At 44.2% G+C, this 15,460-nt stretch overlaps 1 protein-coding gene across 1 annotated transcript in view; it reads right to left on the bottom strand.

Moving 5' to 3' along the window:
* C6H10orf67 (chromosome 6 C10orf67 homolog) overlaps window positions 1-15,460 on the bottom strand; it is a 189,713-nt gene that overhangs the window by 132,122 nt on the left and 42,131 nt on the right. The window contains exon 7 of the mRNA XM_059404561.1: window positions 10,900-11,165. Coding sequence (XP_059260544.1) covers window positions 10,900-11,165 — 266 coding nt within the window. The remainder of the gene's footprint in view (window positions 1-10,899; window positions 11,166-15,460) is intronic.

The following is a 15,460-nucleotide window of genomic DNA, read 5'->3' as shown; positions in this document are numbered from 1 at the left end:
TAAGAGAAAACCAATTTGTAAGTGGTGATTACATAAAATTTGAAGGAAAATGTTTTTGATACTTTCAAAGGACAACAACTATTCTTTCTTTCTTTCTTTGACAGACAGAGATCACAAGTAGGAAGAGGGGCAGGCAGAGAGAGAGGGGGAAGCAGGATCCCCGCCAAGAAAAGAACCTGACACAGGGCTCTATACCAGGACCCTAGGATCATGACTCGAGCCAAAGGCAGAGGCTTTAACCCACTGAGCCACCCAGGCGCCTAGGACGACAACTATTATTGATAACAAATTGTACATGTCGCAGGTTTTTTTCCTAGAACACGTTTTACAGAAATTCTTTTTACATGTTTGGAAATCTTTTAAAACACAAAATAAAAATAAAAATCATTATATTTTCAAACAAGTATCCCACAAAATATAGACAATAAACATTTCCTAAAATTACTACAAGCCTCCAAATTTTTGTCTTTTCAATCTGTCATTCCCATGGTCCCTAAAGGTATCTTACTAACACTCAGGATGTTTTACTATCCTGCTATAAAGACTTTGATAGCCTTCCCTGTCCAAGACAACTAAATTCAGTCTGCTTATTCTAACCTCCAAAATATGGGTGCAAACTACTTGTCTGAGCTTCATGCATATAACAAAGAATAACTGAGTATCTAACGTTTACCAGGCACGGTTTCTGGCACCAAAGATAACAGGAGTGGACAAGTCCAAGTTTTTGTTCTCACGGAACTTACATTCTAAAGGGAGAGACAACCAGTAAGCAAGTAAACAAAAATACGTTATATATTCTGAAGCAGTGGTAAACTCCCCTCTCATTACATATGCCTGATGTACCATACTCACCTATTAAATATTTTCAAAATATATCTACAGCTGGGCAGTACCCTCAACCTAAGATATAGTCTCCCTATGGTTCCACTTATTAAAGTCACATGTAGGCACTTTCTTTTCCATCTTCCTATTCCGTCCTTGCTCTTCCCTTGCCAGAGTGGAGAAATCAACATGGGGGTCAATGACATGAGTGAATTTCTCCATGGTGAGAAAGGTTGGGAGCTATGAAGAGGAAAAGGCCAATGGGGCTAGTAGCCAAGAATGTTGTAGGGTAGTGTCACAAACAGGAGCAGTAGCACAGAGCTAGCATGACTGGGAGATGGGGTATATAAATGTAATAAATGTAAAAAAAAAAAAATGAGGAAAATAGAGCATCCGCATTTGAATCACCAGCGAGGTGACTCATTAAAGTGGGAGTCATCAATGACAGGTAAGGCTGGTCAGTGGAATTTTGATTAAGAAAAGGAAACTTTTACAAGAAATTAAAAATAGGATACTTTATGTACTTGCAATCCCATTTCTGAGTATATATTCAAAGGAAATTAAGTCATTATCTCAATATTTACAACCCCAGATTCATTGAAACATTATTCAAAATAACCAAGGCAGGGGCACCTAGGTGGCTCAGTGGGTTAAAGCCTCTGCCTTTGGCTCAGGTCATGATCTCTGGGTCCTGGGATTGAGTTCCGCATCGGGCTCACTGCTCAGCAGGGACCCTGGTTCCCCCTCTCGACCTGCCTCTCTGTCTACTTGTGATCTGTGTCAAATAAATAAATAAAATCCTTAAAAAAATAGCCAAGACATGGAAATAACCCAAGTGCTCATTAATGGATAAATGGGTAAAGAAAATGTAATGTTTATATACAATGGAATATTCTTCCACCTTAAAAAAGGGAAGGAAATCCTGCCATTTGTGACGACATAGATGAACACCGAGGGCATTATACTGAGTAAAATAAGTTAGACAGAGGAAAACAAATATTGTATTGTCTCATTTATATAGGGAGTCTAAAAAACCCAAACTCACAAAAACAGAGAATTGATTGGTGGTTGCAGAGGCTGAGAAGTGGGGAAATGGGGAGGTGTTGGTCAAAGGGTTGTGTGTGCTACTTCAACCCATTTTCCAAGTCATAGGTAAGGCTGCCCATTTTTCTGGGAGCCTGGAATAAAAGAAATCTAGACTGTAGTACAAGCTGTTCTTCCACTGGGGCGTTGTGATCCAGCAGATAATGGCACTATTTGTCTATGACAAATAGAGGAATTATCTGTGATCTTCTGGCAAGCACCACTAAGAAAAACATAGCAGAGACGTCTAGGATTTTCGAGCAGATCTTCTACCTTCTTGTATAGATCACTATCATCCTTTTGAGAAACAGTCCTGGCTTGCTATTGAGCCTGGAAAAGATTGAATGCCTAAACATGAGTCATCAGGCCTGATTTCCCATGATAAATTGGGTTTTATCTGACCCACCAAACCATAAAATTGGGCATGAGCAGCTTTAGTCTCATAAGATGGAAGTGACATCAGAGACCAGGCTCAAGCAGAGGGAAAGACATTTCCAGGAGCCCTTAGCCCCTGCTCCATTGCCTCTTCCCCCTGAATCCACAGGTACAGCCTCATGGGAAGTCTCTGTCTGATCAGTTGACTGAGAAAGGAAAGACTCAGGCCCGGTTAACAGAAGGTGCTGCCGTCCGAAGGGGGATACCTATAGTCCCACAGCCCCGCTCAGAGGTGACCTTGAAGGACAGCCGTGAAGGAAAACCCTTCCTCTGAAGAGAATTAAAGTAGTACATTCACCTGTTTACTTTTCTGAATGAGAGCTCGCCAGAATTGTGTCTCTGTATTAATTTATGCCTGTTGCTAAAATTTTAAGTGGATCATGGCCAGGGACTTGGAAGGAAGGAGACTGAGAGATTGGTGACAAGAAAGTCCGGGGAAGAGTTCTGCGGGGCACAGGTTAGGGGCACCTGGGTGGCTCTGTTGAAGCGTCTAACTCAAGTTTTGGCTCAGGTCAAGATCTCAGGGTCCTGAGATTAAGCCCCACATCGGGCTCTCCCTTTGCCCCTCCCCCCACTCATGCTCTCTAAATAAATAAATAAAGTTTTTTAAAAAGCAAAAGAACAGGCACAGTCTATAAAGATACTTGTGCTCCATTTGGATACTCACCAAAGGGCATCCATCACAGAGAAAGTGTTCAGTGATGAAGCAGGTGAAATGACATACTCTGGATAGCAGTTAGTTTCTGCAACCATCCCAGGGCTCGCTCAATGGCCCTTGAACGAAATGGCAATGGTGGTAGGGATGGAGTTCAACAACGCGGACGTCACCTTACCGAGTCTGGCCTGGCTGAGGCAAGCACCGAATGCCTCATCAGCCAACAAGAAAGAGCAGCAGTGAGTCCCTAATGTGCCAGTATTAACCAGTGGGGATAGCCAGCCACTTGGTGGCTGCCTGATAACACTGACCCTCTGCCATCAGCCTCCCCGGGGTAGACGTAAGTATTCTACGCCGATGTCTACATATGGATATGTCTAGCGATATGGATTTGTATTCCCCGACCACAATGCATCTTCCAGAATCACCATCCATTGCAAAATGCCTTATCCACCATCATGACTTCGTGCACATCTTCACTTCTGATAAAAGTGCTCATTTCATAGCAAAAGAAGTGCAGCAATGGGCTCATGCCCTTGGAAATGATGAGTCTTATCACATATCCCATCACCCAGTACGGCCTGGCCCCTCAAAGCTTACTGAGGATTTGATTATGGCAGTTGTGAGACAGATCCATGAAAAGATGTGTTTCTGTCTTACAGGATGCAGTCTATGCTTTAAATCAGTATGGGCTGCTGCCTCTCCCATGGCTACAGGTCCGTCCAGGAGCCCAGAGACAGAAGTAGAGGCGGCTCCTCTCTCTTTCTTATACCTAATAACCAGCTCCCAGGAGTATTGCTTCCTGTCCCAGCAACTTTATGATCTGCTGGCTTGGAGGTCTTAGTTCTCAGGGGAAGAATGTTTTCATCCAGAAATACAATAGCTCCATTGAATTCGATGAGATTTAATTGAACTGATAGCTCACCACCCGGTGGTCCTTTGGTCATTGAACCAGAAGGCAGAGAATGGGGTCTGGCTGAAGTGATCAATTCTGAGTATGAAGAGTATACAACGGAGTCAGTGAACACTATGTCTGGAACCCAGCGGATTCTCTGGGGTGCTTCTTTGCATTTCCATACTTGTCATAAGCACACTGTGGAGAAGCACACATGAGTTGTGTGTTTCCACCATGTCAGCTTTATTCAATCATAAAGCAAAGTTAAGTCACAATTTTTTTTAAAGATTTTATTTATTTATTTGACAGAGAGAGAGATCACAAGTAGGCAGAGAGGCAGGCAGAGAGAGAGGGAGAAGCAGTCTCCCTGCTGAGCAGAGAGCCCGATGCGGGGCTTGATCCCAGGACTCTGGGATCATGACTTGAGCCGAAGGCAGAGGCTTAACCCACTGAGCCACCCCATACCCCTAAATCACAATTATAAAGCAGGTTCAGGATTCTAGACTCAATGACATTTCATCCTGTGATTAAACTTGGCTGCCTGCAGAGCACACAAAGCAGGACAGAAGACAAGTCACACGACAAACAGGATCAGAAAGGCATAGGAAATTAAGCACCCAAACATGAAGTCAGTCTATGGGCGCGCAGTTGAGTTGACGCCCGGGTCTGGTCCGGGTCAGCCCCTGGCACTCACTGCCTCTGATGTTCAAGCAGGGAAGGTTCTCGGTGCTGTCTGGAGATCCATCGGGCACAGCCTCCGGTGGCAGTTACCTTTTTTAAGTGGTCGGACACAGAGGGGCCTGAAAAGTCCCAAGGTGTTCTGGCAGAATCCTTCCCTGCCTAAAGGGACTGAATTGGGTGTGGGTCTCCGCAGGCCTCTGGCGTCAGCTGACGTGGGTCTTGGCGCTGTCTCCCAGCTGCACTACTTTGTCTGCGTCATTGCTTGACAGAGGCCTGCCTGACATGAGAGACTCCATTTTGCTCTCTACATTGCCACTGGGGAGCAGAATTTGCCACCCTCAAATACACCTCTTTGGCAGGAGGACTGTCTTGAGGTAGGTATTTCAAAGGACCAGCAGGCATAGGAGAAGCTCTAAAAACACAGTAGAAGTCGCCCTTTTGTAAGGGACACGTACATTTATAAGGGGTATCTCCATGTGTAAGCCTGTCTCCCCCGCTGAACCAGGAAGAGAGGACCACTCCATCTCCAGAAACTGAACAAGGACTTCAATGTGCATAACAAGAGCGCCCACCTTTTCCTGGGCTTTGCTGACAACCTCCCAAAATGGCTCCCCCCTCATCCTCCAACACCGTCTTTGCCTTTGGGTGGAGATGATATTAAAAGTGGTAGCTTGGGCCATTTCAGGGAGTTACTAAATATTCCTAGGTATCTTGCATGTATACAGGAGGTATATATGTTATTAAACTTCTCTTTGTCTTTTTCCTGTTAATCTTTTATTACAGGGAGTCTCAGCCAAGAACCTGAAGGGTAGAGGGAACATTTTAAAATTTATTTTTAAAGTTTTTTTTTTTTTTAATTTATTTACTTGATAAACAGAGAGAACAAGTAGACAGAGATGCCAAATGCCGGGCTCAATCCCAGGACTCTGGGATCATGACTTGAGTCAAAGGCAGAGGCTTTAACTCATTGAGCCACCCAGGTGCCCCTAAAGATTTTATTTTTAAGTAATCTCTACACCTAACCTGGGGCTCGAACTCACAACCCCAAGATCAAGAGTCGCAGGCTCCACTGATAGAGTCAGCCAGGTGCCCAAGGAGGGTTATTTTTGAGAACTCAGAACCTTCAGGAATGAAGATTTGGATCTCCCGGCTGGGTGAGGAACCTTAGTCTGCCTGTATCTTTCAGCCTCTCAACAAGCCACCCGGTGGCTCAGCTCCAGCCAGCACCCTCTGACCAGTTTCTCCGCCACCAGCCAAGTCCTCTCCCAAGACGTCTTAATCTCTGCCTTGGGTGGCAGTGGGATCGAGGGGGAGTGAGGGTCTTCTGAGTTCTTACTTCCTTTCTTGTTTACTCTTCTTCTGCCCTGGGGATCACAGCTCCATTCTGCATTTGCTATTACAAGACCGCATAGAGTCCTTTACTGCCTTTTACTAGTTAAAAAATGCTTCTCCTTCTTCTTTCCCCGCCCCCCAATACTTCTTAATATTTAATAAGGAACAGGAAATATTTCCCCCATTCAAATACTGGTGAGGTTTCTGGCTCCGGTCTAGATCCTGAGTGCTAGATCATCATAATAAATACAAACAGTCACTCAACCTGTTTCCTTATATTCTACAACACTGCACCTTCAACAGACATCACACTTCCTCCTTGTCTACAAATGCAATCCTTTAGCCTCCCCAATGCCAAGCAGCTCCTTTTAACTATACAACTTCATCTTTCTTTAAGCTTGAACATGTATGTTCTTTCTTTTCCATTAAAAAAAAAAAAATCTATTGTGGGCAGTAGGTTTAGGGAATGTCGGTAGCTATTATGAATATATAATGTTACATGTCAATTACATATCAATAAAGCTGGAAAAAATAAGTTAAAAGTGTAAGGAAACCACCCCAAATACATATATTTTCAGGATATGATTTAAAACTTGGAATAATGTTTTTAGTTATTCCTATATGGTATCCTAATATTATAACACTACAATATAATGCTTTAAAATCAAATCCAAAAATGTGATAGATACCTCCTACAGAGTTAATTATATTAAGTGCTACTTATTGAGTGTTTAACTTGTCCCACGTGGATTGTTAAGATATATGCACTAACATAAGCATTTTCTCTTCAGATCATCCTCCCAATAATCTCATAAGAGAGAGACTAACTTTCTTGTTTCAAAGATACAGAACTCGAGGTTTGAAGACAGGAAAGAACTCTTCTAAAACCATAAGCCTGAAGGGACAGATCCCAGTTGTCCATCCCTAGGGAGAAATGGCTCATGGCTCTAAGGTCCCTTGAGTCTTCAATTTTGTATAGCTGACTCAGAAAGATCTGGCTCATTCAAAACCTAAGTGAGACATGAAGGTTCATTCTTCAGTTTCCCGTCAAATTCCAAATGTCTCTGATTTTAAATGGCAACCTCCTTGCCTAGAATGAAACCCACATCACAACAAATTAGCTAAGTGGCTCCTACACAGGCCTTATTTATAGTCCTGGCAATTCGATTTCTGAATAATGGCTTAGTTGTTATGCATAAAATACAGTCTTGGAAAGATGACAATTATGTTTTTTGAATAAACGAGATAGGAAATTAACATGTAAATTTAGCACAGAAAACAGACCCATGAATATTTATTAATAGAATGCAATGACACTTCTCACTGGATCCCAAAATAATCTATCCTAACAAATGCTTATTAACGAATTAGTCAGAGAAAATGGTATTAGGTGTGCTAAACTTTCGCTATGGTGTACTGTCCAATTTTAAATAAGGAAAACACTGCTTCCCTCTTTTCCTCTTCGAAGAAGACACGTCTCTTTGTCCCTCCCACTTCCTAGGTGATCTCACCAAGCCCTCCACCCCTACAACCTTCTTTGTGCTAATTACTCCCAAACTGATACAACCAGTCTGGACCTCTCTTCTGAACATCCGACTTGAAGGGGAGCAGAATATAGCACCCCAAAATATGCCTCTTTGGCACAAGGATTATTTTGAGCTATTATTTTGAGAACTGCAGACACAGGAGAAGTTCTGCAAACAAAGTAGAAGTTACTCCCTTGGAAGAGAAATTTACATTTATGAAGGACGGCCCCATTTGTAAGTGTCTCCTTCTCTAGACCAGGAAGAAAAGGATGAGTAAATCACAGGAGAATCTTATCAATAAAGAAGGCACCAATTAAAATCTGCGTGACAGCCATACTTCTGTTCACTGTGCTTTTCCTGGCAACTTTCCATAACTCACCACCCCCAATCGAATCCCCATCCTTTGTCTTTAGGTGGTGGTATTTAAAGGGGTGGCTTGGGCCATTTGGGGGGAGTTACTCTGTTTTCCTGGTTATCTCCCATATATACAAGAGGCATTAAACTTCTGTTTTATTCTTCTCCTATTAATCTGTCTTTTATAAGGAGGTTGATCTCATCCAAGAACCTACAAGGTAAAGCAAAAGCTACTTCTACCCCCATCTCTTAATTGGTTTCCCTGCCCTTATCTTCCTTATAACTTATTATCAAAACAGCAGCCAGAGTAATCCTGTTGAAAGATTCAGTCTGTCAAATCATTTGTCTGCACCAATCCCCCTCTCGGCTTCCCATCTTTGATAGTATGATTTATAATAAGAAATAAATATTTTAGTCTTCATCCACAGTTCTGGCCTCAAAGCTCCCAAGAATCTTAGAATTTCCTAAGTGACCCGAGCAAGGGGATCATCTCTTGTTATATTTGGTATTTTGTCCTCAGTTCCTAAAATAGTCTCAGTGTGGAAAAAGGTGACCTGTGGGTCTTTTGTAATTCATAACATACTCCTTTGAACCAGGGCTGAGTCCATGTTAAAAGGGGGCACTTTTGGAAAGACCCTAAGGATGGAGTCGGGTTGCCAGGGAAACCAACCACAATTCGAGGGTGGGACCAGTCAGTCCCACTCCTACATCCCCCTCTGGAGGGGAAGGAGGTTAGACCCAATCACCAAAAGTCAATGATTTCATCAATTTGGCCTATGTAATGAAGCTTCCATAAAAAACCTCCAAACTACAAGTTTCATCGAGCTTCTTGGTGGGTGAAGCAGAACACATCCAGGACCCAGGAGGGTGGCACTCTCCATATTCCATGGGGACAGAAGCTTTTCTGCTCCAGACCCTTCAAGACTGTACCCTAAGAATCTCTTTATCTGGCCTTTCATTTGTATCCTTTAATATTCTTTGTAACAAACTAGTCACCTGTAGGTAAATTGGTTTTCTGAGTTCTGAGTGGCTCTAGGAAATTAATTGAACCCACAGCAGGGGTTATGGAAACCTGTAATTTCAGACCCAATGGTCAAAAGCACAGGTAACAACCTTGATTTGCGATTGCCTTCTGGAGGCGGGGGCAGTCTTGTAGGACTGGGCCCTTCACCTGTGCTAAGTGACGCCGTCTCTAGGTAGCAGAGTGTCAGAATGGAGTTAAACTGTGGGACAGCCAGTCAGTGACATTGCCTGGCATGGTCCCTTTACTTCTCCCCTCTCCTCTGCTGTCCCCTTCTCCCTGGGCTCCAGCCACCCGGGGCTCCTTGCTGGGCCTGCAACACCCGGGCCCACCCCTTCCTGCTTCCTGTTCTTTGGCTGGAACACTTCGTTCCCTGATACATCAGAATGGTTCCTCCGTCAAGCCTGCAGGTTCTCACCCCAACATCATCTCTGAGAAGTTTTCCTGGGCCACAGTATCTAAAATTACAATCCACTTCCCTGCCCCGCACACCAGTGCCTCTGCCCCCTCCCCGCTGTTCCTTCCTTAGCACGTACCACTAACTTCTTTATTACATGCTTTGCTTGCTTGTCATTGGTTTCCTGACTAGAATGTAAACTTGACAAAGGCGGGCCTTCAGAGGCTTTGTAGATCGCTGCTTGCCCAGTGCCAAACTCTGCCTGAAACCCAGGACTGCAGTCCCTACTCCAGCCTCTCCCACGCCTCCCAGACACCAGCACAGCCCCCTCTAGCACTGTGGGGGAAGAGAAATTAACATTGGCCTCAGTGAGTCCTTTGTTCAGGCACTGTGCAGTAACTGAGCACCTGGCATCCTAGTTCTGTCCACTGGGCGCAGCGGTGTGTTTTGCTGCTGAGCTCCACACCAGGCAAAGCCCAGGAATCCAAGGCAGGAAGTCATTGCTATCAGTAAACAAGCAGAACAGGTTAGACACCGTGCCCCTGGTGTTATTATGGGCTGCTGCCAATAATGTGCTTTCCACAACCACCAATCCTAGGTCTACCCTGATCTATTTTCACAAATGCACCCCCTTCCGCTGGGCGGGCAGCACTGACTCCCTGGGTCAGTCCCCACCACGCCACCAGTACTGCGCTGGTCCTTTCTTCTCACTCTGGAGCCTCAGGGCACCATGGAGCCCTTGATTTAGGGAATTCTAAGTGCCTGCACAGTAGCTGATCTAGTGCTGGCCACTTACTGATTTTAACAGGTTTCTGGAAGGAAAAACACATTTTCCCGGATACAACAGCTCTACATTATCTGAACAAACTGTGGACAGAGAGGCGCAAAGGATGATGAGAGCAAGGAAAGGTAACGAAAGGCTCAAGGTGATGTTGGCTAACACCTAGAGGGCACTATGTGTACATACATACGGCGCTCTTGCAAACAGGGTACACGGATGCACTCAGTTCAGATTCTCTGAACTACGAAGCAGCACCGTCCACCGCCCTGTCCGCGGTCTTCCCATGAAGTAACTGCGACACAAGTTTTCAAGGAACTCGCCCGACTCAGGGGCCCTGGAGAGGGTCGCAGGATTTGAACCCAGGCACTGTGGCTCCAGAGTCCCTGCTCTCAGTTTATGTGAATACACTTGAGAAATCAAACCAGCCGGCCTGCGGGCCTGGAGCGCGGGAGGGAGTCGCGAGAAAGGGGCGCGGGGCGCGTGGTGCCGCGGGGGACGGGCGGACCCAGGAAGGAAGGGGAGGTGGCGCCGCGGGGGGCGCGGCGGCTGTCTCGGGTCACCTGGGGCTGAACCGGAATTGTTCAATAGTCGACTCGAGGGTTTCGAGGATCATCCGGCACTCCCGGGTCTCGGGCGCGTCGTCCTCGCTCTCCATCGGAGCCGGGGGCTGGCGGCTGGGGCCGTGGGCCTCCCGCGCAGCTGCGGGCTCGCGGGAGTTTGGGAGTCCAGAACCCGGCGTGCGTTGCCATGGCGACCCCGGGGGGAGGGGCGGGCGGAGCGCGGGAAGCGGCGCTGCCGGACGGGGCGCGCTCTGTGCCGGACACCCACGGGCCAGGCCGCCGCTGAAATGTCCCCAAGAAAGCTGGACTCGTCTAGACACCCCTGCGAGGTCCCTCCGCGCCCCAGGCTCTCCTCACCTTGTGTTCTCTGGGGCCTCTGCGCTCAGCCTCCCTCCAGGCCGGCGCGCTCGCTGGGTTCCTGAGCGTCTCCCTTTGCACGCGAGCACCCCTCCGCGCGCCGGGACCCTCGTCTTCCCGGCCTTGCGCCCCTCGCTGGAGGGCAGCCTCGGGGGAGGAGGAGAAACAGCGCCCCCTGGTAATAACCTTCCATGCTTAGGACATAATGAGCCTTGACCCCAGAGCAATGCCGGACTAAGAAGGAAGCGGGCGCCCTGGTGAATTGCCTACACCTGCCGCTGGACCCCAGACGCAGGCGCTTCATGGACCAAAAAAAAAAAAAAAAATCTTTGCAGAGATTATACGGCCTATTATACATCTCTATTTAATATTGATTTTAATTTAATTTAATATTTAATATTTATTTAATTTAATTTAATATTAATTTTTAATATACATCTCTATTTAATATTGAAGGTCAGAACTCAGGCGTTAAGTTTGAAACTCTACAGGGTAGAGTGGAATTTATCTTTACAAAGTTTCTACAATAATAAACTGTGTAATAATGAAACGGTTGTTCAAATTCTGTACCATGTATCTTTTCTAACATCATCGGTATGTCATTTGCTGGTTTTAGGGCTAAGTATACCCCATTTCTACTTCAATATATGACCTACAGGAAGACAGCAGTTTTTCTCTCTTATGTGAAAATGAACTTAGTTTGATGTTGGAAGCTCAGAATATAAAAAGAAAGTTACTGTAGCATTAACATAACTCTTATATTGAAAGACAAAATGAAGGCCCCAAACGGAAAAAATATATATATAACCTATACCAACAGAATCTTCTGTAAAGTTCTGTTTTCCTTTGAGAAGATGAAGAGAGAAGAAAAAGTTACTTTTACTCCACATAGATTTTTGTTTTCAAAACCTAACTTCTAAGTCTCTTGAGGGAAATTTTACCATATAATCAAAAAGTATTTTAAAAGTGGGGTGCTTGAGTGGCTCAGTGGGTTAGGCCGCTGCCTTCGGCTCGGGTCGTGATCTCAGGGTCCTGGGATCGAGTCCCACATCGGGCTCTCTGCTCAGCGGGGAGCCTGCTTCCTCCTCTCTCTCTCTCTCTCTCTGCCTACTTGTGATCTCTCTCTGTCAAATAAATAAATAAAATATTTTTTTACAAAGTATTTTAAAAGAGAGAAATGTATGAATCTATAATAAGTTATCTTAAGTGATTTTTTTTTACCACAATGCATATAAAAATTTTAAATAAAGAGATAAATTCCAAGGTAAAATTAAAAACCCAATTTGCTTAGGACCAGGCCAAGGTAGTAAAAAGTCAGTGATAAGCTGTTGACTGTTTCATTAATGCAGCTGGAAATGTATATTTTGAAACTGAGAAGGTCGGTCTCACCAACGACTTCATGAGTCATTGGTCAGCTCTGTGCTGCCTTTGTTGACTGATATAGACTGCATAGTTACACCATCCCACAAAAACATGAACTGAACAAAACCTCTTTGTTTGAAGCCTTGCTATAGCATATCGCAGAGTTTCAGATTTCAGTGTCTAGGAGAACAAGTTATGAGCATGACTGTTTTTGAAACTATTAACTACATAACACTTCCCTTGTCAGTTACCTACACTTACCTCTGGGTGTTCTGTCTTATGAAATTGTTCATTTCAAATCATATTCTCGCCTATAACAACTGGGTTGAGCAGTGTCAAACCATCTGTCGTACTAAACCCAGGCTCTTTGTATCACATGATGAATTAATTGATAGTTTTTAGTGGAAAGCTCATGAGCTCTGGAGTAAACATTTAAAGAAAGAAAGAAAGAAAGAAAGAAAGACTCCCCTGAAATTTAGTTGCTTTAGAACATTGGGCAAGTTATTTAACATTTCAGAGCCTCTTTTTTCTCACCAGTAAAAACTGGATAATGAACTTTTCTCAGGGTGCTTGGTAGCAATCTATAAAGGGGGAAAAGCACATAGCTCGTGTAGGACACAAGACAAATACTAACCAGGCCTTCAAGGAGTGTGTTCCTCCTTTCTAAACCACAACTAAGGAATACAACACTTAAAGTCTTCCATTTCTTAAAAGTTGAATGTCTCATAAGCTAAAATAATTTTTACTTTTTAAATTAACAGGATTTATGGCACAATTTAAAATATTCAACTGCCCCTTGAAACAAGTATAAATATAATGTATATTTATATTGAAAAGATCACCTACCAATTATTAAAAGTGATAACATCTCAGATTAAATAGCATGAGGATTTGATTAGGAGTCAAGTGCTGACTCTGAACATAGTAATTTATATATTCCAGATGGATATTATCAGCCCTGTAGTCTAATAAAAGCCAAAAGGTTTGAGGTTAGGTTTGTAATTTAAATTCTTTCTGGTGTCATCATATGTAAAGTGCTTATTTTTCTTTTATCACCAGCTGTAATCTATGATTATGTGGTGCAGGCTCTGTCAGGTAAACTTGTTTTATGTTCTGCTCCATCCATAACCAAAGTTCTTAAATAAAGGTTTGGGAAAGGAAATAGCAAGGTCTTTAGCCAGGACAATATTATGCGACTAAATCCTGTATGGAAAAACTCCTGAGACTAGAGCATTTTCATGTCTTAAATTTTGCTGCCATGACATAACATATCCACTCTCGTAAAAATCCATCAGTAAGTGTTTTCACGTGGCTAATGCCGAAAACCAAGATGGGAGGCACAGTGGGAGTCTGGGCAGGAGCAGTCTTGATGTGGAATTTGGATCTTGCTGCCAAATGTCCTTGAGCACTGCGGTAAAGGATATCTTCTATGTGGAGCTAGTCTAGATGTTTAAAAGGGAGATGAGTAAAAAATGTGAAGAAAATAGTAGCGCTTTCTCATCTGCAGAAATGAGTCCACCTGTGAGAAGATTTGTGACCCTGCTGCTGAGGGAAATTCAGGAAATCTCTCTGTCTCGTCAACAGACTGTGGACAATCTGCATACTTGAACATAACCTAGCAAGTCTGTAAGGCATGCATTGCAATAGGCAGTGAGTGGTTCAGGAAAGGTAGAGGCCTGATGGAGAGTAAGGAAAGGGCAATTGCCATAGTTCATTCAATCTAAGATTTCACCCAAAGATGATAAAGATGTGGATCTTAGAATCGGTGACATAAATAATAAGAATTTATGAGACAAAGATCTCTACTGGGGGCTCCATTTCATCAGACCACAGAGGGATTTATTGTCACGAGGAGTAGAATATTCATCAGACTGCCGTAAATTACCTACATAGGACCATGTGGTGCTCTGTTCTTTTTTCCAGGGCCAAAGGATAATTCAGATTCTCGGGTACATGGATTCACAAAAAGGAATAAATGTAGACAGTGAACGTGTGGTTTTGGTTAGCGTGAGTATTCCCTATGTCCTGACCTAAGGGAACTGATAAGATACAGTATTTAGACCTTCCACAGGAGGACTCGACTCGTTTCCCCAAAACGAACCACCAGGTGAGGCTTTGCCTGGATGCTTAGCTTGGCTCTCCCACTAGTGCTCCTGGTATCGCAACACTAACACCCCTCATTGTCTTTACGCTCAAACTCTGAGAAATGTGGTAATTTCTAACATTCTAATTCTAATCTAACATTTCTAACATTCTAATTTAGCAATTTTAAGAACTCATGGGGATATAGGACATAGGCAAATACAGTAGTGTGATATTTGGGTTTGTTATTGTTACGCCTGTTTATTTACCTAGAAATGTTTCATTGGGCCCTCAGAGGGATGTGTGTGACGTGGGTTCTGCTATACCAAGGTCCTGATCAAAAGTGCACAGTCAAGGGGTTTAGTCACTTAAGCATAGTGGCTTAGTCAGTTAAGCCTCTGCCTTCTGCCAGGTCATGATCTCAGGGTCCTGGGCTGGAGTCTCGCATTAGGCTCCCTGCTCAGTGGGGTGTCTGCTTCTCCCTCTCCCTGCTAATGCTCTCTCTCTCTCAAATAAATAAATGAAATCTTAAAAAAAAGAAAAAGGAGTGCACAGTCAAGGAATGGCACCCCCACTGTTGCTCAAGTCAGGAAGTCCTCACTTCAGAAGGGACTACTGCAAGCTTCTGTTAACTGTTCTAGATCAACGAACCACCACTATGCTTGTTAATGTACTGAATATCAGCAGAGGGTTTTTACTGGGGAGTGGCGTGGCCTATTGACTAGTCAGTAGCTGTTAAAAGTGGGCTCGAATTGGTGAATTTAAAGATCTCCGAGATACGTAGGCCAGCCAAAATAGTTCGGAATTCCTCCTACTTTCCAGGAACAGTCTTCAAGAGTCTTGTGGAAGCTGGAACTTAAACCCTGAGGGATGGGGCTTTGAGCTTGATCCCCTGCCAGTCCTCTGTCCAGCCTTTGCTTTTTTTTAAATTTTTTTTAAAAGATTTTATTTATTTATTTGACAGAGAGAAATCACAAGTAGATGGAGAGGCAGGCAGAGAGAGAGAGAGAGGGAAGCAGGCTCCCTGCTGAGCAGAGAGCCCGATGCGGGACTCAATCCCAGGACCCTGAGATCATGACCTGAGCCGAAGGCAGAGGCCTAACCCACTGAGCCACCT

Source organism: Mustela nigripes, chromosome 6 (genome assembly GCF_022355385.1).
Source record: "Mustela nigripes isolate SB6536 chromosome 6, MUSNIG.SB6536, whole genome shotgun sequence".
Classification (NCBI taxonomy): domain Eukaryota; kingdom Metazoa; phylum Chordata; class Mammalia; order Carnivora; family Mustelidae; genus Mustela; species Mustela nigripes.
This window is presented reverse-complemented; position numbering and strand designations above follow the sequence as displayed.